This window comes from Bos indicus, chromosome 17 (assembly GCF_029378745.1).
Source record: "Bos indicus isolate NIAB-ARS_2022 breed Sahiwal x Tharparkar chromosome 17, NIAB-ARS_B.indTharparkar_mat_pri_1.0, whole genome shotgun sequence".
NCBI lineage: Eukaryota > Metazoa > Chordata > Mammalia > Artiodactyla > Bovidae > Bos > Bos indicus.
The window spans coordinates 14419755-14444443 of NC_091776.1; the positions used below are offsets into that span (position 1 = coordinate 14419755).

At 41.7% G+C, this 24689-nt stretch overlaps 1 protein-coding gene across 1 annotated transcript in view; it reads left to right on the plus strand.

The window, feature by feature from the left end:
• Positions 1-24689, plus strand: part of LOC109571539 (FRAS1-related extracellular matrix protein 3-like) — a 108003-nt gene that overhangs the window by 60681 nt on the left and 22633 nt on the right. The window contains 3 exon segments of the mRNA XM_070769059.1: positions 7439-7585; positions 14559-14789; positions 18571-18696. Of these exon segments, the coding sequence (XP_070625160.1) occupies positions 7439-7585; positions 14559-14789; positions 18571-18696 (504 nt within the window).

Sequence of the window (24689 nt, forward strand, 5' to 3'; positions counted from 1 at the left end):
TGTATAATCATAAGGGATTTGGTTTAAGTCATACCTGAATGGTATAGTGGTTTTCCCTACTTTCTTCAATTGCAGTCTGAATTTGACAATAAGGAGTTCATGATCTGAGCCACAGTCAGCTCCTGGTCTTGTTTTTGCTGACTGTGTAGAGCTTCTCCATCTTCAGCTGCAAAGAATATAATCAATCTGATTTCATTGTTGACCATCTGGTGATGTCCATGTGTAGAGTCTTCTCTTGTGTTGTTGGAAGAGGGTGTTTGCTATGACCAGTGCATTCTCTTGACAAAACTCTTTAGCCTTTGCCCTGCTTTGTTTTGTATTCCAAGGCCCAATTTTCCTGTTACTCCAGGTATCTCTTGACTTCCTACTTTTGCATTCCAGTCCCCTATAAGGAAAAGGACAACTTTTATGGGTGTTAGTTCTAGAAGGTCTTGTATGTCTTCAGAGAACCATTCAACTTCAGTTTCTTCAGCATTAATGGTTGGGGCATAGACTTGGATTACTGAGATATTGAATGGTTTGTCTTGGAAACGAACAGAGATCATCCTGTCGTTTTTGAGATTGCATCCAAGTACTGCATTTCAGACTCTTTACTGACTATGATGGCTACTCCATTTCTTCTAAGGGTTTCTTTGACCACAGTAGTAGATATAATGGTCATCTGAGTTAAATTTGCCCATTCTGGTCCATTTTAGTTCACTGATTCTTAAAATGTTGATGTTTACTCTTGCCATCTCCTGTTTGACCACTTCCAATTTACCTTGATTCTTGGATCCAACCTTCCAGGTTCCTATGTAATATTGTTCTTTACAGCATCGGACTTTACTTCCATCACCAGTCACGTTCACAACTGAGCATTGTTTTTGATTTGGCTCCATGTCTTCATTCTTTCTGAGTTATTTCTCCACTCTTCTCCAGTAGCATATTGGGCACCTGCCGACCTGGGGAGCTCATCTTTCAGTGTCATATCTTTTTGCCTTTTCATGCTGTTCATGAGGTTTTCAAGGCAAGAATACTGAAGTGGTTTACCATTCCCTTCTCCAGTGGACCTCATTTTGTCATAACTCACCACCATGCCCCGCCCATCTTGGCTGGCCCTACACAGCATGGCTCATAGTTTCATTGAGTTAGACAAGCCTGTGGTCCATGTGATCTTTTTGATTCGTTTGGTTGTTTAGCCATTCAGTAAGTATTTACTGAGTCCCAATTAATTGCTGGGAACTAGGCAATGGCACCCCACTCCAGTACTCTTGCCTGGAAAATCCCATGGATGGAGGAGCCTGGTAGGCTGCAGTCCCTGGCATCGAGAAGAGTCGGACATGACTGAGTGTCTTCACTTTCACTTTTCACTTTCATGCATTGGAGAAGGAAATGGCAACCCACTCCAGTGTTCTTGCCTGGAGAATCCCAGGGACGGGGGCACCTGTTGGGCAGCCGTCTATGGGGTCGCACAGAGTCGGACACGACTGAAGTGACTTAGCAGCAGCAGCAGCAGCATGCTATGTACTATGTGCTTGGAGAAGGATATGGCAACCCTCTCCATTATTCTCGCCTAGAGAATCCCATGGACAGAGAAGCCTGGCACGCTACAGTACAACAGTCAGACACAACTTAGTGATTAAACCACCAAACCACCATGCTATGTGGTAGGGACTGCGTTATGAAAAGCCACAAACAGTCAACTCCAAATATACAATAGAAAGAGAGTCAGACATGGAACAATTAACTGCAGTACCACGAGAGGCACTACCAAGGAAGTATGTATATAAAGGGCAAGGATGAGAGATCGCCCAGGGAAGTTTCATCAAGAAGTAATACCCAATCTGGGCTTTGAAGGATGAATAGGAGTTTTCAGAGCTGAACTCAGAAACAACACCATAAGTTTGGCACGCTGCACATAGCTTAGTATAGTTAGCTTATGCATTCCAAGGCAGCAAAAGAGTAGTAGATAATGGAGAGGTGGAGAGGATCCAGATTGCGGAGAATTTCTCCTATTTTTTAACTTATTGACTTGCTCTGTGACCTCGAGTGAGGCGTAGTTACTGAAGCATAAGTACTTCATTTGTCAGGCAGGTGATTCATTTGTATAATGTCAAGCGTGCTGGCTCCTCTTCAAGGTTGCTGTTGATTGGATTTTCATGTGAGGTAATGGATACGAAAGGACCGGGTTATAATATGCAGCTGGGGTGATGATCATGCCTCTAGATAAACCAGTGCAGTTCTGTGCCCAGGTAGTTTGTGTGCCTTCCAGAGACTTCTTCCTCCTTGCCTGTGCTTAGGGCTCAGGAGAGCTAACCACTCACATTTAATGTATCAAGTTACACCGGCTTAGACGAGTAATATTATTGTTTGTCCAAACTGGGACATACTAAATTAATATGTTTTCTCTATAGCTGTGATGGTACCAGCTAATAAGGTAAAGCAGAAAAATCATGAAACATTAAAACTGGATAGGAAAGGTTCTAATTCCACTTGCTCATTTGAGAGAAGAAGAAATGGGGTCTTGAGAAGGAAGCATCTCCCCCAGGGCTACCCCTCTAGTTAGTGGTGCCCCTAAGACCGAAGCCTCCAACTCCTTCCCCTGAGTCCAGCTGTCTTCTCACTGCACCCTGACACCTTGCTACGTGTCAAGTTGAGCTACACAAAATTGCTGACATTTTTGATCTGAAGAAAACAAGCATTTCCTGTGGTTTGACCCAATAGGACCACCTGCCCAGCTGGCCAGCTTACTGCCTAAATTCCTCTTCCTCTGTGACCTCTGCCCATGGAAGAGGCTCTCTGCCCACTCAGATTCCTGCCAGGCTGTGTTGAGGGAAATTCAAACTTTTCCAAAGCTTCCACATCCATTATCACATTTGATCCTCATAACAATCTCAACACAGAGGGAAGAATCTCTGAAAGGAAAGTTGTATTAAGATACTGCCAAATAAACACGTTAGAAATCAGATAAATTGTTTGTTTCACACAGTCAGTAATCGGAAACATGAAAATGAAATGTGGCACACAGATGATGTGCCTGGATGTGGTATGTACCTAGTCAGGCACCAACTGGCTCTCCAGGATACTGAGGGCCATGACCCCTCTTGCTGCCTCCACACCCCCGTTAGTCTGGTGGGTGGAACTGGAATTTGTCACACGTGTCTCCTTGATAATGATAAATCACAACTCTGGTGAGGGCAACTTTTTTAAATTGCTAGATTGTTGAGGGAACAAAGACCCCTTACATCCCTGACTTAAAGCATAGTAATCAAATATAGTGTTCACCTCCAATGGGGAGGGAAAAGAAAATAGCATGAGATAAATTTAGAAGAAAAGATTTTCTAGTTCAATACAGGAGGTTAGCTGGACACTTTGTATGGATCTATCTAGATTGTATCCAAAATATGAGAATGATTACTCTGATCACCAAATAGGAAGTTGCTATATTACATTACATTACATCATTACATTCTCTCGAATGAAGAGTATGTTTTATATCTTCCTTGAATCCTGTACACTCTAGAGAAGGAAGGCACAATGTTTTCTCTCTTCCAGTTAAGCCATATGGAACCCCAACTCCCAAACAGAAACGGCATTAGAACTGGTCATGCAATCAGTGTATTTCTACTTTCCTACTATTAATAATTGGAAAATAGGAAGTTGACATTGATATACTGGGTCTGTATCTTTTTATCACGTATGTAGATTGGTGTAATCATATAATTAACAAAGAGAAACTTTTAAAAATTTACTACTATTATTATCTAAAGTCTTGCTGTGAGAATTTGGGGGGTAATTTTTTTTGTGCCAAAAGCAGCATATAGTGATGCCCCTATTGAGGCATACAAAAGAATCTAAGAAAAGCTCGTGGTCTGTATTTTTTTCCACACTGCTTCCACTGAGTTCATATTGAAAAACTCTAAGAAGGAGGCAAAGGGCACAAAATACTTGTATTGTTATCCATAGCAGTAACATGTTGGCTTCATAGTCTTTGAAATGGAGAGCCAAATATATCATCAAAACAGTTTGGGGACATCTCCAAAAAGAATATACCAAATATCTCTTTTTAAAACACATTAAACCTGCCACCCTCTGCGGCTCACACCTGCCCAGCGGGTAAGCACAAAGATTTCTCCCTCCACCACCTGCCCCCAGATTTCCAAAGACTGAAGAAGGGGATTTACAAGCATTGCATGGAAGGAAGCTTGCTGTACCTTAGGAGAACACAGCGAGAGCCATGGCTGCTGATAGCTTATCTGTCTGCTCTGGGTTACCCTCGCCAACTCTTTTCTGAAAAACCTGATGTGAGCATACACAAAACAGCCAATCATTTCTCAAAAAGAATGGGCATGAACCTTTGCAGCTGGAAATTTCAAGAGGAGACAGTTATCCTTCCCAGTCCCAGAACATCGGTATTTGTACCCACTAAAGGGAGAAAACCAGGCAGGCCAAGAAATCACCGAATAGAAGTGAATTACACGAAAGAAATAGGAGTGAAATAATCAATATTCTTGTGCAGGAAGGGGACATGGCATATTTCAGCTAACAAAGCACATTTCTTAAATTGCCACCTACAGAGCCAACATCAAAGGGAGACAGACGGGTTGAAAACGGTGATCTGTCTGATATGCAATTTGACTTTTTCTCTTTTTCAATTTTCTAATTCTTTTATCTCAAGTTAGTCTCTTTTCTCTGAATGTATAACTCTATTTTAAAAACCTATTCTATTTACAATCTGTGGACATGCAGCTGGAACTGTATATATCAAGTCAAAATTCACAGGAGCACATTTCCTCCCAAGGAGGCACCGCGAAGCATTTTCCAAATGACTATTGACATTAACTGACACTTTGTGACAATCGTTAGTTATAGGTGTTATTTCCAAATGCATGACGAATAGGTGCTTATAGAGTTCAAATACATTATCAAGTTATGTTAGGCAGGTAGCCATAGAAGCTAAATGCTTACGACAATAAAGCTATTTGAAAATGGCAATGGAGTAGTAGAAACAAAAGTATATGTAATATTACACATTTTCATTGGGTAATTATTAAATATTTAAGATCAAATATCTTATTTAGTTAAATCTTTTTCCAAGTTCAGGGTCATAAACCACTAACATTTGACAATGGCTGCTACTTTATCCTTCAGGATTTGATTTTGCTTACTTGAGCATCTGCTTTTATTAAATTCATTTTCACAGTTGTCTTCAAGCATGTATAATCTCTTCTTTAGGGTTTTAAAACTTAATTTTAATTTTTAAATCATTGTATTTTTGAAAGAATTAGTAAATCATTTATATCAAAATGAAATATTCCTGAATACAGTATTTAGATAAAATACTTATTGTATGATTCCTTTTTTTCAACCTAATAAGATATAATTATGAAACATAAATGCATTATGCCTTTCAAACTCAGCAAACTATAAATTCCACATTTGGTTGTTTTTCTCCGTTATTATTTTAATTATTGCTTTTTAAATCATTCCTTTTCCAAATTCACCTTTTGTTCACCCAGGCGCTTTCCTTGTCCTAGTGGGTCCGGTCAGTGCCTGTTCACTGACTCCTGTCTCCTTCTTCTTGTTTGCCTCTGCTTTTTCTTTTTTGTTTGCAAACTATACTGCCTAGCTCAGTGCCTGGCACATGGAGGGTGCCTGTTGCTCCCTCTTTACCCCCATCGCCTATTATGAGCTTACATTCTCTTTTTAGAACATTCAGTTCAGTTACTCAGTCTTGTCCAGTTCTACTACTCTATTCCTGCAGGAAGACCTGCAGCACACCAGGCTTCCCTGTCCATCACCAATTCCTGGAGCTTGCTCAAACTCATGTCCAGCTAGTCAGTGTTGCCATCCAACAGTCTCATCCTCTGTCAGCCTCTTCTCCTCCCACCTTCAATCTTGCCCAGCATCAGGGGCTTTTCAGATGAGTCAGTTCTTCGCATCAGGTGGCCAAAGTATTGGAGCTTCAGCTTCAGCATCAGTCCTTCCAATGAATATTCAGGATTGATTTCCTTTAGGATGGACTGGTTGGATCTCCTTGAGGTCTGAGGGACTCTCAAGAGTCTTCTCCAACACCACAATTTGAAAGCATTAATTTTTTGGCACTCAGCCTTCTTTATGGTCCAACTCTCACATCCATACATGACTACTGGAAAAAGCATAACTTTGACTAATATGGGCCTTTATTGGCAAAGTGATGTCTCTGCTTTTTAAAATCCTGTCTAGGTTTGTCATAACTTTTCTTCCAAGGGGCAAGTGTCTTATTTCATGGCAGCAGTCACCATCTGCAGTGATTTTGGAGCCCAAGAAAATAAAGTAACTGTTTCCATTGTCTTCCCATCTATTTGCCATGAAGTGATGGGACCAGATGCCATGATCTTAGTTTGTTGAATGTTATATAATGTACACATTCCACATCGCTAATAAGGCTGACCATCAGCAGAGACCTGTGATCTAGTGTGGGTGACACAAAATCAGATGGAGACCTTATAGCCTTGTCTGTTGCCCTCTACTTGCATAATTTTTAGACTTTTACACATCCGAGTTCAAGACACAGTACTTGGTTTATATAGTGATAAAATAAGAAAATATAAATTGGGCACTGTCTTTAAGGAACTTCTAGACCAGTGTGCGAGCAAATGGATACACAAATAATACAAAGTAGTAAATCAGAGGGCAGAGGAAGAAATCCAAGCAAAGAGGCAAGGAGAAAGGAAGCAAACCAGGGAGGCAGCAACGGAAGGATGGAGGTGTCAAATGAATTGAACTTAAAACTACCAAGCTTGGGACTTCCCTGGCGGTCCAGTGGTTAAGACTTTACCTTCCAGTGCAGGAGGCACAGGTTTAATCCTTGGTCAGGGAGCTAGGATCCCACATGCCTTGCCACCAAAATGCCAAAACATAAAACAGAGGCAATATTGTAACAAATTTAATGAAGACTTTAACAATGGTCCACACAAAAAAAATCTTTTAAAAAATAAAATTAAGCTACCTAGTTTTAGTAGTAGTTTAGTTGCTAAGTCCTGTCAGACTCCTGTGACCACATAGACTGTAGCCTGCCGGGATCCTCTGTCCTTGGGATTTTCCAGGCAAGAGTACTGGAGTGGGTTGCCATTCCCTTCAGGGAATCTTCCCAACCCAGGGATTGAACCCAGGTCTCCTGCACTGCAGGCAGATTCTTTACAAATTGAGCCACCAGGGAAGCCCTTTAGAATTCTGGTGCCTTAGGCCTTTCAGGAACAGAGCCACAGTAATAATCCCACATCAAGCAGGGGAAACAGGGTTCTAAATGGTGCTCACAGCACTCTAAAAAAAAAGCAAAGCCCTTTTCCTCTCTATATAAAAATGAGCACTTACTTTTAAAAACTCTTGACTTCAGAAGCAAAATGCAAACTTCAGTCATTCATATTTTTTCATCCAATAGTTCATCTAACACCTGTTTGACCCCTGTCAATTACAGGAGGAAATAAGCTAACAAATCAACCTTTCCGCCTCTCCTGGGCTCGGATTGCATTGGAGAAAGAGTATTACATTGTGGATGAAGACTCCACGTTCTTAGAAGTGACCCTGACACGCAGAGGATCCCTTGGAGAAACATCCTCTATCAGTAAGTAACTTTGAGTTAGTTGTTGGCAAAAGGTAACAAAAACATGAAATTAAGGCTTAAAAATAAGTATAAGAGAATAGATTGGAAGAGAATCAGTAACAGATTTGGGGGAACTTCTAAAAGATTAATGTGTGAAATTATGCCATGGTTTTCACTCCATGTGAGTTACAGGTTTATATACAGCAATTTTTTCTTCTTCTATTTTCCCCCTATCTCTTTCAAGTTGAAGGACTCTAGGAAAATTAAGACATTTCATAACCATATACCACAGTCCCCAAATCACTCAGTTTCTTTCAAAATTGTTTTTAAGCGTAGAATACATTATTATGCTCAGTTCTAGCTATTTCTTTTTAAAAATTATTTATGAGTACATGACACATTATTGTGTTTAGTTGTAGCTATTTCTTTTGATTACATATAATTGTTTCCACCCTGCCATTAGGTTATAAATTCCTCCAAGATATGTACAGTGTGAAATTTTTGTGTTCTACAAAGACCTAAGCTTCTTTGGGGTAGATGGATATATAATGCCTACATAATACATTGCATTATCATCACTAATAATCAACAGTAATTGCTCTAATGATGCATTACATTTTTATAACATCTCTAGCTGCCAGAAATTTCAGAGATCATTTTATCTTTTTCATAATCTGTTGTGAAGACAAACAGAAGACAATAAAATGTCTTCATTTTACAAGCGGGCATTGTGAATTTCCGAGACCTTTGGGGGCTAATTAGAGTCCTGCCAAAACCACTGGAGAGAAGCCAGGAGGCAGATGGCTGAGAACAGGCAATCAAGGAAAGGCAAGCTTTTCCCAGGTCTGTTCTCCAGGCTCGGGGTGTCTGAGTTGGGTCAGTTCTAGGAGACGAGGTCAGCCAGAGAGCACCATGATTTCTGCATGGCCCTTGGTCTCAGTTACTACCCAGAGGTTACTTCATCAACACACAGTGGAACTTTCTGCCAAGAACTTCAGCTGAAACACGCTTCCCTTCTCTTGTAGGGTTCTGTCTCCACAATTCTTTATCTTGGGCATTTCTCATAGGCAAAGATTTGGGTTTTTATGTCAAGAGGTATTTTCATATCCTGTCTGACTCAGGGGGAAAAAACTGTCCATCTTGCCAGAGTCATTTGAATATTTGTAGAGGGACTAAACTCCTCAGAGAGGTGCAAAGGTCTTCCTATCTGATTCGGCATCTCCTTATACACTGTCTCCATGCCCTGCTTCGTTGCTTCTTCAGAGCACTAACCATCCCTGACAGGCATCTCAGGTCCAACTGTCCTCTGTTTCCCTCAGCAGATTTCCAGCTCCAAAAGGGCAGGAATGACATCTTGGGTGATGGCCAACCCTCAAAACAGCCTGGGACATATGGTAGTCACCCAATATTTGTTGTTATGCAAACTACAGTCAGCTCTTTTGTTCTCTAAAATGCCATCATTTTGTTCTCTTAAAATGACATCAGGGACTTCCCTGGTGCTCCAGTGGCTTAGACTCCACACTCCCAATGTAAGAGACCTGGGTTTGATCCTTGATCAAGTAACTGGAGTCCACATGTAACTAAGACCCGATGCAGCCAAATAAATAAATATTAACAAACAAACAAACATATCAAACCACAGAAGAGAATCTATAAAACACCTTACTCAGGGCTCTAGGAAGCCCTCCTAATCCCCTCACCCTACCTGATGCTGGGGTTAGTAGTCTAAATGTTAGCAGAGTGCCAAAATCTGTTACTGAACACAGGGTCCCACTGCTCACCACTCAAAAGTCAATAAAGAAGCCAGGTGAGTGAAAAGAAAGGTTTGCTTTATTTTCGACGCTAGCAACAGTGGAGGTGGGAGGAGGTGCTGATGCCTGTCCAGAGACCAACTGCCCCCTGACAATCTGGGGACAAGAGCTTTTATAGATAGAGGGAGGGGGCGACAAAGAAGAAACAGCCCGGTCGGCTCTGACAGTCTTCTTGAAATTGGTCGTCAGTGGTCTGACCATCATCGTCTTGATTGTTTTAAGTACAGTTAATCTTCAATTGGGGTTTCCCTGGTGGTTCAGATGGTAAAGCATTTGTCTGCAATGCAGGAGACCCGGGTTCAATCCCTGGGTTGAGAAGATCCCCTGGAGAAGGAAATGGCAATCCACTCCAGTATTCTTGCCTGGAAAATCCCATGGACGGCGGAGCCTGGTAGGCTACTGTCCATGGGGTGGCAAAGAGTCGGACACAACTGAGCAACTTCACTTAACCTCAATCTTCAATTCCAGAGTGGATTTGTTTCCATTTATTGAGGCCACTTCTCAGAATTGTGGCACCTTATGCCATTGCTGCTGTCTGGTCAGCTTGTTGTTGACTTCCTCCTTTTGGCAGTATCTATAAGGCAGCTCCCAGGATATGGCTTAGAATATTATCTATAGCCCTTGAGAAGGAACTAAAGGTCCTTGACTTTGCATGGTCCCTAGCACACATGGAATACTCAATAATGTTACCTGCCATTATTTTTTCATGGCTTTCATACATCAGAATTGAAATCACCTCTTTGTCTCCCCCACAGACTTGTAAACCCCTCAGCGGTAGTGGCAACTGGACCTGATTCAGTGTTACATCCTTAGCACCTGGTAGCCAGTACCGACCCAAAATTAAGCAAACAGCCACCTGCCTGCACAATGTATATGGCAGTGCTCACTAGCTCTGTTTAAACTCTGGCTGAACCCTGAAGAAAACAGTATGGAAGTTTCTCAGGAAACTAAAAATAGAGCTACCTTATGACCTAGCAATTCCACTTTTGAGTATGTACCTAGAAAAAATCAAAAACTCTAATTCAAAAAGATACATGCACCCCAATGTTCTTAGCAGCATTATTTACAATTGCCAAGACATGGAGGCAAGCAAAGTGTCCATCAAAAGATGAATGGATAAAGATGTATTGTGTGTACATGTGTGTGTGTGTGTAGACACTATGCATATAGACAAGTTAGTGAATATAACAAAATAAACAACTCTGATACAGAGAACAAATTAGTAGGTTATCTGTAGGGGTTGGAGCAGCATAGGGATAGAGGAGTAAGAGATACAAACTATTACATGTAAAATAAGCTAAAAGCACATACTGTACAACATGGGGAATAATGCCAATATTTTATAATAACTATAAATTGAGAATAACCTTTAAAAATTGTGACTATTTTGCACGTGTACATTATTGTACATATGTAACATATATAATGTTGTACAGCAATTATACTCCAATTTTTAAAAATGAGAAAAATAAAGTGTAGCCGAGGATATACCCCTCTTCCATATCTTCTTCACCTCAACATGGGGCCAAAGGAGGCGCTTCAAAACTGGACATCCATTCTCAGGTACCAAACTAGGATTAATGCAGACTTTCTTCAACACTTTTGAAAAGTCAACTCCAGCTCTTCTATCCTGGAAATTATTTTCAGACGTTAGAGCTTTGGGTGTCTTTTACATGAGATCAGATTCTCTGAGAATGAGACCAAGCCAGTGGCACAAGGAGCTGTGAGTCTCATTTTATGTAAAGCTTTTTCATGATAACTGGTGTCAGGCCATGATATCTGATTTCACACATTCAAAGAGTCTAAACCTTATAATGAGGCCTGAAGAGAGGAGACATGGGTGTTTGTGCTCCATTGGGTACTCATTCGGGTGTCAAAGCCAAATGATACTCGAATACTTTTTGAACATTCTGTGGAAAGGGGATGATCAATTCAGTCTTGAGGGGATACCATCTGCCACCCTTGTATCTCACAATGAGTATTTTTCTTGATTTTTAAAAACTTATTAATTTTTGGCTGTGCTGGGTCTTCATTGCTGCTCGGGCTTTTCTTTAGTTGTGGCGAGTGAGGGCTACTTTCTAGCTGCTGTATGCCAGCATCTCTTTGCAGTGGCTTCTCTTTTTGTGGCGCACAGGCTCAAGGGTGCATGGGCTTCTGTAGTTGCAGCACGTGGGCTCAGTATTTGTGGTTCCTAAGCTCTAGAACCCAGGCTCAAGAGTCGTGGCGCATTACCCTAGCTGCTCTGAGTCATGTGGCATCTTCCCGGATCAGGGATAGAACCCACGTCTCCTACATCGGTACGCAGATGCTTTACCACTGAGCCACCAGGGAAGCCCCTTGATTTTTTTTTTATGTATTTATTTATTTATTTATTTTTGGCTGCCTTGTGCCGCATGTTGGATCTTAATTCCCCGAACAGGGATCGAACCCATGTTCCCTGCACTGAAAGGTGGAGTCTTTACCGCTCACAGTGGGCATTTTAACACTGCTGTGTTGTTGGTCATTTGCTTCAGTAATCTGTTAATTTCTATTTCCTAACACTGCTGAAATCAAGTCCCAGCTCTCCATCTCCACCAACGGTGCCCTAATTGTCTGGAAAATTACTAACAATTTTCTTATCATCAAAAATCAGTAAGCACACAACATTGTAAAGTACCCATTATGCTTTGATTTTTTAAATGGTTAAAAAGTCACACATAGGGGAAATCCTTGGCAGTCTAGCAAGTGTGATAGGGCTCTGCGCTTCCACTGCAGAGACATGAGTTCGATCCCTGGTCAGGGAACTAAGATCCCAAATAAATAAATAAGTAAAAATGAAGTTTTTCTTTAAAAAAATATGACTACAAACTTTTTTTTAATCACACACAAAAGAAACACATCAGTAGATAAAGACAAAAAAATCAGTAAACACATGAAAAGTCAAGCCACCATGACTAAATATCTGTCTGAGAAAATAACCTATAGTTATCCTCCCAGAAGGACTTCCCTAGTGACTCAGTGGTAAAGAATTTGCCTGCAATGCAGGAGATGTGCTTTCAGTCCCTGGGTCAGAAGATCCCCTAGAGAAGGAAATGGCAACCCATTCCAGTATTCTTGCCTGGGAAATCCCATGGACAGAGGTGTCTGGCGGGATATGGTCCATGGAGTCACAGAGCCAGACTCGACTTAGAGACTAAACAATAAATACTTCCAGAGACTGCAGAAATGATCAGATACAAAATATTAACTCAAAAATGCCCAGCCCTGTTGCAGTCACCAGGAGTCCTGCAGTGAAACAAACAGCCCAAGGTCTCTACCTCCATGGGGTTCAGATTCTAGAGTCCAGATGTTATAGCCACGCATTCCGGGAAACAACTCACTCAGAAGGACGATGCGGATAGTGGAGTCCAGTTTATTACAGCGGCAGGCCCAAGGCAGAGTCTCATTTTAGCCAAGGACCCCAACCGACTTTCATGAAAACCTTATATACCTTAAGTGTACTGCTCAAGCCCACAACCCCAGATTCCTTAAACCTAGCCTGGAAAGTGTTAAAGGGATATACAGTCAGGTTGCAGCCATGATTCACAATCGGAAGGGTCAGCTGGTTATACATTGTAGCCTACACCAGTGGGTGCCATAAAGATTACAAAGGTGATTGACTGTATATGGGATTATTACATTGTTTTTGGCATTGGGAAACCTTGTTATGGAATCTGGTGTTTATCAGTCTGGGAGGCCAGTTCAGCTGTAGGTATGTTATCCCCATGGCTACCAGGCACATAGTCCAAAGCTCACTGAAAGTGCAAAATCGAGTTTCCTTCTTTTTCCAGATGGAGTCAGTTCAGCCTGTTCCTCTCCTTGCTTACAGAGACTCTGAGCTTTCTGGAGCTGGGGCACTTTCTTACTCATTTCTGAATCCCAAGCAGCCGGCAGAGTGTGGCACATCAGATGCTCTCAGTAGACATGTGCTAAAATAAGGAAGTGAATGCCTGTTCCCTTTTTTTGTCACTCCTCTTTATGTCTGCCCCCTGCTTAGACACACCCTTTTAGCCAAAAGTAGTTTATAACTCTAGTTCAAAAAGATACATGTACCCCAGTGTTCCTAGCAGCACCATTTGCAATATCCAAGATGTGGAACCAGCCCAAGTGCCTATCAAAAGACAACTGGATTAAGAGGATGTAGTACATATATATATGTGAGTACATGTATATACAATATTACTCAGCCACTAAAAAAGAATAAAATAATGTCATTTTCAGCCATGTGAATGAACCTAGAAATATTGTACTTGGTTAAGTAAGTCAGACAGAGAAAGACAAATACTGTATTATATCATTTATGTATAGAATCTAAAAAATAAGGAAGTGAAGTGAAGTCGCTCAATTGTGTCTGACTCTTTGTGACCCCATGGACTGTAGCCTATAAGGCTCCTCAGTTCATGGAATTTTCCAGGCAAGAGTCCTGGAGTGGGTTGCCATTTCCTTCTGCACGGGATCTTCCCGACCCAGGGATCGAACCCAGGTCTCCCGCATTGTGGGCAGACACTTTACTGTCTGAGCCACCAGCGAAGTCCAAAAATAAAAAAAATAATGAAATATATATATAAATAATAATAAATCTAATAAATAATGAAACTATATTTAAAATAGAAGCAGATTTACAGATATAGAAAGCAACTTTATAGTTACCAAAGGAGGAAGGGAGTGAGGAGGAGTAAGTTAGGAGTATGGGATTAACAAGTACAAACAACTCTACATAAACTAGATTAGCAACAAGGAGTTACTGTATATCACAGGAAACTATATACCATACCTCATAATAACATACAGTCAGAAATAATCTGAAATATATATTACAGATATATGTAACTGAACCACTTTGCTATACATGGGAAACTAACACAATATTGTAAATCCATTATATTTCAATCAAAAAAAAAATCTCAAAAGCGGCAGTTTCTGGTGGCTTTGTGGTTAGGATTGCAGACTTTCACTGCTATGACCTAGGTTCAGTCCCTGGTTAGGGATCTGGGATTTCACATGCCACACAGCCAAAATATATATTTAGCTCATAAGTGTCTGCTGGGAACATTAAAAGAAGCAATTTCTGTGCTGTTAGCATTTCATCAACAGTAGAACCCACTGTGAAAAAACTCCCTTCAGTTACTTGGCTTTATATTCATAGTTTCCTGATTTTTGTTTAGGCATTGTAACCAAAGATGAAACTGCAAAAACAGATAAAGATTTTAAAGGAAACATCCAGAAACAAGTCCAGTTCAATCCCAGACAGACTACAGCCACGTGGAAAGTGAGAATTCCATCAGACAGTGAATATGAGGCTTCAGAGACCTTCCAGATCATTCTGACAAACCCTATCAAGGCTGTACTGGAGTTTCCAGAAATGGCAACTGCTGAAATTATGGACCCTGAAGATGGTATGTGATTCCTATTGGTACAATCTATTAATGTGTTCCTGGGTTCATTTCAGGCATTTATACCTCCACCAAGCTCCATAAGCCACTGGACACATTCATATCACTTAGGATTTCAAATTAAGTAAACCACCTCAGTTCAGTTCAGTTCAGCTCAGTCGCTCAGTCGTGTCTGACTCTTTGCGACCCCATGAATCGCAGCATGCCAGGCCTCCCTGTCTATCACCAACTCCCAGAGTTCACCCAGACTCACGTCCATCGAGTCAGTGATGCCATCCAGCCATCTTATCCTCTGTCGTCCCCTTCTCCTCCTGCCCCCAATCCCTCCCACCATCAGAGTCTTTTCCAATGAGTCAACTCTTCGCATGAGCTGGCCAAAGTACTGGAGTTTCAGCTTCAGCATCATTCCTTCCAAAGAAATCCCAGGGCTGATCTCCTTCAGAATGGACTGGTTGGATCTCCTTGCAGTCCAAGGGACTCTCAAGAGTCTTCTCCAACACCACAGTTCAAAACCATCAATTCTTCGGCGCTCAGCTGTCTTCACAGTCCAACTCTCACATCCATATATGATCACTGGAAAAACCATAGCCTTGACTCGATGGACCTTTGTTGGCAAAGTAATGTCTCTGCTTTTCAATATGCTCTCTAGGTTGGTCATAAGTTTTCTTCCAAAGCAGTAATTTTTCTTTGTTTTTAGGATCTTTGAATATTCAGGGATATAGGAGAGTGAAACAAACAGATAGGACTTTGCCAAGCTTACTTTAACAAATGCCCAAGTCTTCAGTCTCAGTACTCTGCACACTCAGTATGGCACAGCTTTGACCCCAAATGGCTAACCCTCAGGGCTTGCTCCATGTTCTCACAATTTTCTGGGAGCTCCCTACCAGATCAGGTGGGGATCTCATATATCCCTCACTCTGCTGGGTACCAGCCAACTGATTCACTTTAGCATGCATTCCACAAAGTTCTGTTATAGCTCTGCATAACAGTCTTGAATTCATCAGTTCTTTATTGGTTCATTCATTCAGCAAATATCTCCTCAGAAAAATTAAAAAAGAAAAGTCATTAGCCAATGATTGTGACTTTTTTCCTGCTCCTTTTTGTGAAAGTAGAATAGGCCCTAAAAGACAATTTTAGTATTCACATCTGAATGTTAATTAGACATATCGATTATCATGAGAACTGAAAGAATTTGCATATCCCCCAGAAGTGGGTGACTTAACTATCAGGAAGGAAGTCTTAGTTAAATGCCATAAGAATCGTTGAAGAATTCCCCATATCAGCATGTCCGAAACTGCAGAGCAGAAAATAGAATACAATTTATACAATATGGTCAGTAAACTTTCCATGAACCAAAGAAGTCTAGGAAGCTTTTCAAATATCTCCTTTGAAGCGTCATAATTCATACTAGCTTATTAGGTTCCGGAGAAAACTCTTCTACAAAGAAACCTGTTTAAACTAAGGCAACATTGTAAATCAATTATATCTCAATTAAAAAAAGAAAAGAAATCTGTTTAACTTTGTTTAATCAGTTTTCTCAAATTAGAATATAGATTTTTTTTTTTAATTTGTTGTACCCAAGAAATATCTTTTGAAATCTTTAAGTTCTAGTTTTCTTGAAACACAATTTGAGAAACACTGTTTTTCACATGCTTGGCACTCCAGTAGACAAAAATAGAAAACACTGCCCTCACCACCAAATGAAGAGGTATTTCATTAGTTTTGTGATAATAATGCTTAAACACATTAATCAAATAAGAAAGCTACATGTGAGGGTGCATGCCAAAACCAGTGTTCTGAGCTAAGAAAGTAGAAAGATCACCATCATTTCAAACTATTAAGCTTTTCGTAGTAGCCAGGATTCCAGTTGAGGCTTGAAGAATAAAATGGGATTTGGATTCATAGATGGATAGGAGCAGGCTTTTCAGAATGGGAAAATAGAGAACATGACTAGATAACTGAGTCCCAATGTATCAGTTTTTTTCACTTAACATTAATAACATTACTTTTAGCTTCTTCCATGATGACAATCTTTTGAATCAAGAGATGTCCAGACAGTAGAATACCACAGGGGCGGGTAGAATAGAATGAAAATGATCACCGGCCTTTTCCCTCTGTAATCGGGACCAGTGTTTTCTAAAGACTGACACCAGTGTCTGTTGAGATCATTTTAGGCAGGAAACTAAAGGGAAAAAAATTAACATATGATAACTAGATAACTCAACATTGAATTCTGGGTAAACTTGTAGTGAAGTGAAGTGAATTCAAAGTCAACCAGTCATGTCTGACTCATGGACTATACAGTTGATGGAATTCTCCAGGCCAGAATACTCGAGCGGGTGGGGGATCTTCCCAACCCAGGGACTGAACTCAGGTCTCCCGCGTTGCAGGTGGATTCTTTACCAGCTGACCCACAAGGGAAGCCCAAACTCTTAGTGGTAGTTCCAAAAGAAGAATGGATGGTGAACTACAGTATTTTTCCTCATGCGTCCATTGTCAAGAGGAAGAATTTGTGTATGTGCATATGGCGCGGTGGTAAAGAATCCACCTGCCAAGAGACGCAGGTTTGATCCCTGAGTCAGGAAGATCCCCTGGAGGAGGGCATGGCAACCCTCTCCAGTATTCTTGCCTGGAGAATTCTATGGACAGAAGTACCTCGTGGGCTACAGTCCATGGGGTCGCTAAGAGTCGGAGATGACTGAGCGGACTGAACACTGTTTGCGTATATATACATATATTATATATATGTATATATAATACAGAGGAGAGATTTCAGCCTATTAAATGTGGTTTGGTTCAGAAAGTCACTTCAGTTCATCACTTGACTCTATGAGTGGAAACAATCCACTTCAAATTTTTATTTTTTTAAAACAAACACATGTATTTCAACTATACATTGCATTCTTAATGAGAAGCCTTGGAAAACATTGAAAAACCCCAAGGAAGGGCTTCCCTGGTGGCTCAGAGGTTAAAACCCCAAGGAAAATAGTACATATCAAGAAATGACCAGTATTCATACTCATATGGAGAAGGCAATGGCACTCCACTCCGGTACTGTTGCCTGGAAAATCCCATGGATGGAGGAGCCTGGTAGGCTGCAGTCCATGGGGTCACTAAGAGTCGGACACTGAGCGACTTAGCAGCAGTAGCAGCAGCAGCATACTCATATTACAGCAACTGTCCTGATGATGCCTATGTGTGTGTGTTTACATCCCAAATTGCAGGACAGAGAATGGTAATGTAACAGATGTGCACACACACACATCCAGCTCATAAAATTTCAATGGGAATATTATTTTAAGAATTAAGAGCAGTATGAGTAGCTTATTTTTCTCAGCCCTGTGTCTTACCCATGGTGTCTGCTCGATAAGTGTTGAATCAAATGTTTGTTGAATAAAGCAGAAAACATTTCTTTACACTCATGAATAGATGACCTGATTGTTAAAAGTATTTTAAAAAATAAACATTAAAAGTAAAACACAGAAATCTGTGATCTTTATTTAGAAAACCTAAAATGTGACCTCCAAAAAAGAAACAAAATTGCTGATATTCCTTCCCATTTCAGGGCTAGATAACCCTTTTAACATTTCAAAAGGAACCTCCTAAACTTAATTTCACTACCTCTCCAGCTCCAATTAATGATAGATATTTCCTATTCTTACTATATTCCATAGAGCTGGAATATATAGAGGTCAAGATTATGTACATTTCCACCTGGGTTGAAATATCACCAATATCACCAATCAAACTTTAGTCTTGCTAAAAATTTATCCCTCTTTTCTAGAATCAACAGTTTATTTTCCAGAGGCAGAATACAAAATAGAGGAGGATGCTGGGGAGTTTTTGATTCCTGTAAGACAGTCTGGAGACATAAGCCAGGAACTCACGATCATTTGCTCTACACATCAAGGCATGAGACTTTGCTGGTACTGATATCCAGGAATAGGGTCCTTAGTACAGGACTGTGGTGATACTGGGAGTGGCTGGGTGGTGAGTCAAATGCTGGGGAGGACAGGGAAGCCTGGACCATTCACGGTGACTCCCATGCAACCGCGTGAAGGTATCCTAACTCCTCTGCCCTGGTCTCCTAGATCAGGGATAAAATCATATTCAAAATCAGAATTACATTACATTACCATATGTAAAATAGATAGCCAGTGGAAGTGTGATGTAGCATGCCGGGCACCCAAAGCAGCTGCCCTGTGACAACCTGGAGAGACTGGGTGAGGAGGGAGGTGGGGGGGTGGGAGGGGGGGTCCAGGATGTGGGGGATACATGTATGCCTGTGGCCAACCCATACTGATGTATGGCAAAAACCATCACAATATTGCAAAGCAAAATAATTAGAAAAATAAGCCCCTCTGTTGTGAGATTTCCATGGTGGTCTAGTTGTTAAGACTCTGAGCTTCTAATGCCAGGGATGCAGGTTCGATTCCTGGTCAGGGAACTATTAATAAGATCCCACGTGCTGTAGAGCGACTAAGCCCATGGGCCACAAGTATAGAAGCCCGCTTATCAGAGCAAAGACCCAGTGCAGCCACTAATAACAAAAGCAATAAAAAACTTCTGTTGTGACTACCCACAAAATTTTGTGAGGGTCAAATGAGACATTTGATGTAAACTAGTTTATATATGCATCAAATGTCTCATTTGACCTATATAGAGACCAATGTCTCTATATATAGTCTATATATGTCTGTATATATATATTGGTCTCTATATATAGAGACCAATGTCTCTATATACTCAGTCTCTTTCTTCTCCTCCCTCCAGCCCCACCAACAACTAAAACTGCCCCCCAATTATATGCCACAATGCCCTATTCTTTCTGACCTCACCACTGCTATACAGTCAGAATTTAGCTAATCTGTGTCCACTCCCTAAAGGTCATGTTTTCTATCTCATTAGAATTATGTGACGGGCAAAAATGACAGAACCACATGCAAATTCCGTAAAAGTTAGCTACACTTTTCTGTACTCATTTCACTGCTGACACCAGATGTGTGCAGGTTTTTCCCACACCAAGTAATTCTCCAGTTTATGCAGACTCCAAGTGGGTATCCTAAAATTCTATTCAATTCTGACACTATCTGCCCAGAGACAACAGAGAACCCACAGTTTAAGGACTCGGTGCCACAAGACTGCTCCTACTTCAGATGCCAAAAGCAAGTCCAAGTTGTCACCTGTGCTTCTAATTGATGGCGTATAAATTGGAGTTTCCCACCACCTCTTCTTTGGGTCCAGTGATTTTCTAGAACAGCTAACATAACCCGGGAAAACAGATCACTTATTAGATTACAGGTTTATCAGAAAGGATGGGCTTCCCTGGTGGCTCAGACGGTAAAGAATCTGCCTACAGTGCAGGAGACCTGGGTTTGGTTCCTGGGTCAGGAAGATCCCCTGGAGAAGGGAATGGCTACCCACTTCCAGCATTCTTGCCAGGAGAATCCCATGGACAGAGGAGCCTCAGTATTGGCAGAAGGAAGAGACACATAAGCTAAGGAGTGTGGAAGGGACACAGAACTTTCATGCCCTCTGAGTAAGTCACCCTCCCGGCAACCTAGATGCTCTCTGAACTCCTTGACTAGGACTATTTTATGGAGGCTTCATTACTTAGGCATGATTGGTAATTAACTCAACCTCCAGCCCTTCCTCTCCCTGGAGGTCAGGGAGTGGGACTGAAAGTTACAATGATCGCCTGGTTGGTTTCCCTGGCAACCAGTCCCCATCCAGTGGCTCCCTGAGAGCGCCAGCTACCAGTCATTTCATTGCTTTCAGTCACTAAGTCGTGACTCTTTTGCCACTCCATGGACTGTAGCCTGCTAGGCTCCTCTGTCCACGGGATTTCCTAGGCCAGAATACGCTGGAGTGGGTTGCTATTTCCTTCTCCAGGGGATCTTCCTGACCCAGGGATTGAACCAATGTCTCCTGCATTGGCAGGCAGACTCTTCACTCCTGAGCCACAAGGTAAGCCTATTAGCATACAGAAGGTACCTGGCTTCAAAGACTTAGGAGCTGCGTGTCAGGAAATGGGGACAAAAACCAAAACTTTATTACATCACAAGCTAATTTATTCAGAGTTCACTACACCAAGGGGGTCAAACACCATCACTGCATTTGGCAGAGACTCGAAGGGAGGCATCACTTCATGCAAATAGACCGGGAAAAGTGGAAACAGTGACAGATTTCATTTTCTTGAATTTCAAAATCAATGCGGACGGTGACCGCAGCCATCAAATTAAAAGACACTTGCTCCTTGCAAGAAAAGCTATGACAAGCCTAGACAATGTATTAAAAAGCAGAGACATCTCTTTGCCAACAACATCCATATAGTGAAAGCTACAGTTTTTCCAGTAGTCATATACGGATGTGAGTTGGACCATAAAGAAGACTGAGTGCTGAAGAACTGATGCTTTCGAACTGTCGTGCTAGAGATGACTCTTGATAATCTCCTGGACACCAAGGAGATCAAACCAGAGAATCCTAAAGGAAATCAACTCTGAATATTTGTTGGAAGGACTGATGCTGAAGCTGAAGCTCAAATACTTTGACCACCTGTTGCAAAGAGCTGACTCATTGGAAAAGACCCTAATGCTGGGAAAGACTGAGGGCAGGAGGAGAAGCGGGTGACAGAGGATGAGATGGTGGGATGGAATCACCGACTCAATGGACATGGGTTTGAGCAAGTTCCAGGAGATGGTGAAGGACAGAGGAGCCTTAGTGGCTGAACAACAATAATGGCAAAGGTAGGCAGAGGAGTGGGAAGCTTTATAGTGAAGAAAGGGTGTGCCCTTATTAGACGCTGTCAGCTTGGATAAACTGGAGGCAGCCTGTGGATGGACAGGGGAGCATAGTTGGCTTTCTCTGGTTGCTCCCAAATTGGAAGCCAGGCATGAATCAGAAAAGCTGGGGGTTATTGATTAAGTTCTGACAATTTGGGGTAGATGATTAATAGTGGTTGTAGTTTGACTTCCTCTGCTAGTTGCTGGAGGTTGTGTGTCAGAGTTCTATTTTTATACATGATCTGACCTTCCATATGTCCAGTCTGTCAGAATCTATGCTTACACTCGCTAAACATTCAACAACACACAGCACAGCCACAACAATAAACAATTATCTGTCTAAAATACAGAGACTTCCCTGTAGGTCATACAGTAAAGAATCTGCCTGCAATGCAGGGGACCCAGGTTCGATCCCTGGGTTGGGAAGATCCCCTGGAGAAGGGAAAGGCTACCCACTCCAGTATTCTGGCCTGGAGAATCCCATGCACAGAAGAGCCTAATAGGCTGCAGTCCGTGGGGTCACAAAAAGTCAGACACAACTGAGAAACTAACACTGCTGCTGCTGCTGCTGCTGCTAAGTCACTTCAGTCGTGATCAACTCTATGCCACCCCATAGACAGCAGCCCACCAGGCTCCCCCGTCCCTGGGATTCTCCAGGCAAGAACACTGGAGTGGGTTGCCATTTCCTTCTTCAATGCATGAAAGTGAAAAGTGAAAGTGAAGTCTTTCAGTCGTGTCCGACTCTTAGCGACCCCATGGACTGCAGCCCACTAGGTTCCTCCATCCATGGGATTTTCCAGGCAAGAGTACTGGAGTGGGGTGCAATTGCTACTACTGTCTAAAATATCAGTGGTGCCAAAGTTGAGAAGAGAAATAGGAATGAATTCTCCTCTGCCCCCAGGGCACAGGGGATTTGGCAGTAAGTCAGAAATTCATTTTGAAATACCAGCTGTTACTGAAAGAGTGAGGTGGGCTCTGGCTGCTTGCCACTCAAAAGCCGCAAGACAAGTCAGGTTGGTGGAAAAGAAAGTTTGCTTTATTTCAGATGCTGGCAACTGGAATGAGTGGATGGCAGACATCTGTCCAAAGGCCTACTCTCCCCCAACTGGCATCCAGAGTGACAAGAGCTTTTATAGACGGAGGGGGCTACCTGCAGAAATAGCCAGTCAGCTCTGACAGTCATCTTCAAATTGGTTGTCGGTGGTCTGACCAGCATCATCTTGATTGTTTAAGGTACAGTTAATCTTCAGTTCCAGGATCTGTTTGTTCCCATTTCTTTGAGGCCAATTCTCAGAACTGTGGCAGCTTATGTCGTGGGTACAGTCTGGTCATCATGTAGTTAGCTTCTTCACCCTGGTGTTCTAATATGTAAGACCACTGATGCCTCAAACTATTATCTATAGCCCTTGAGAAAGAACCAAAGGTCCCTGACTATGCTTCATGACTACATCATTATTATTCTGTCTCCTTTGACTGTTTTCCTTTGTTTCTGCATTTCTCACTTCTCTGATTACATTTATTTTTTTTGACTGAAGTTTTCCACAGATAAAAGGCAGGTACAGGATATGGTGGGGAGGTAAGGACCATAGGGTCCTGCACTGTTTCATGACTATTACATTATTACATAGGACATAACCAAATAAAGGACAAGGCCTTGTAGCACATCTTCAAGATCTTCATGTTTGTCTTTGGCTATGTTTAGAGTTGGGTAGTCCTGTAGTCTCCTCCCCTCGCAAAGGCACCAGATATGCCAACTACCTGTAACTTCAGCAACTCGAGTTTCATTGCTGTTGTTCAGTTGCTAAGCTGTGTCCAATTCTCTGCAACCCCATGGACTGCAGTATGCCAGGCTTTCCTGTCCTTCACTATCTCCCAGAGTTTGCTCAAATTCATGTCCATTGAGTCAGTGATGCCATCCAACCATCTCATCCTCTGCCACTTTTCCCCTTTCCCTCAATCTTTCCCCGCATCCAGTCTTTTCCAATGAGTTGGCGCTTCACATCAGGTGGCTAACATATTGGAGCTTTAGCATCAGTCCTTTCAATGAATATTCAGGCTTGCTTTATTTTAGGATTGACTGGTTTGATGTCCTTGCTATCCAAGGGACTCTCAAGAGTCTTCTCCAGCACCACAGTTCAAAAGCATCAATTCTTTGGTGCTCAGCTTTCTTTATGGTTCAACTCTCACATCCATACATGACTACTGGGAAACCCATAGCTTGACTATATGGATCTTTATTGGCAAAGTAATGTCTCTACTTTTTAATATGCTGTTTAGGTTTGTCATAGCTTTCCTTGCAAAAAGCAAGTGTCTTTTAATTTTATGGCTTCAATCACAATCCACAGTGATTTCGGAGCCCAAAAACTGAAATCTGTCACTGTTACCATTGTTTCCCCATCTATTTGCCCCCATGAATTGATGGGATTGGATGCCATGATCTTAGTTTTTTGAAGTTGAGTTTTTAGCCAGCTTTTTCATTCTTCTCTTTCACCCTCATCAAGAGACTCTTTAGTTCTTCTTCACTATCATTAAAGTATTATCATCTGCATATCTGAGATTGTTGATAAATCTCCCAGCAATCTTGATTCCAGCTTGTGAATCATGCAGCCTGGCATTTCACAGGATGTACTCTGCACAGAAGTTAAATAAGCAGGGTGACAATATACAGCCTTGTCATACTACTTTCCCAATTTGGAACCAGTCAGTTGTTCCATGTCCTGTTCTAACTGTTCTTTCTTGCTCTCTATACAGCTTTCTCAGGAGACAGGTAAGGTGGTCTGGTATTCCCATCTCTTTAAGAATTTTCCACAGTTTGTTGTGATCCACACAGTCAAAGCTTTAGTGTAATCAATGAAGCAGAAGTAGGTGTTTTTCTGCAACTCCCTTGCTTTCCCCATGATCCAACGAATGCTGGCAATTTCATCTCTGGTTCCTCTGCCTCTTTGAAACCCAGCTTGTACATCTGGAAGTTCTCGGTTATGCACTGTTAAAGCCTATCCTGAAGAATTTTGAGCTTAACCTTGCTAGCATGTGGAATGAGTGCAATTGCGCAGTAGTTTGAACATTTCTTGGCATGTTCCTTGGCATTTCTTTGAGATTGGAATGAAAACTGACCTTTTCT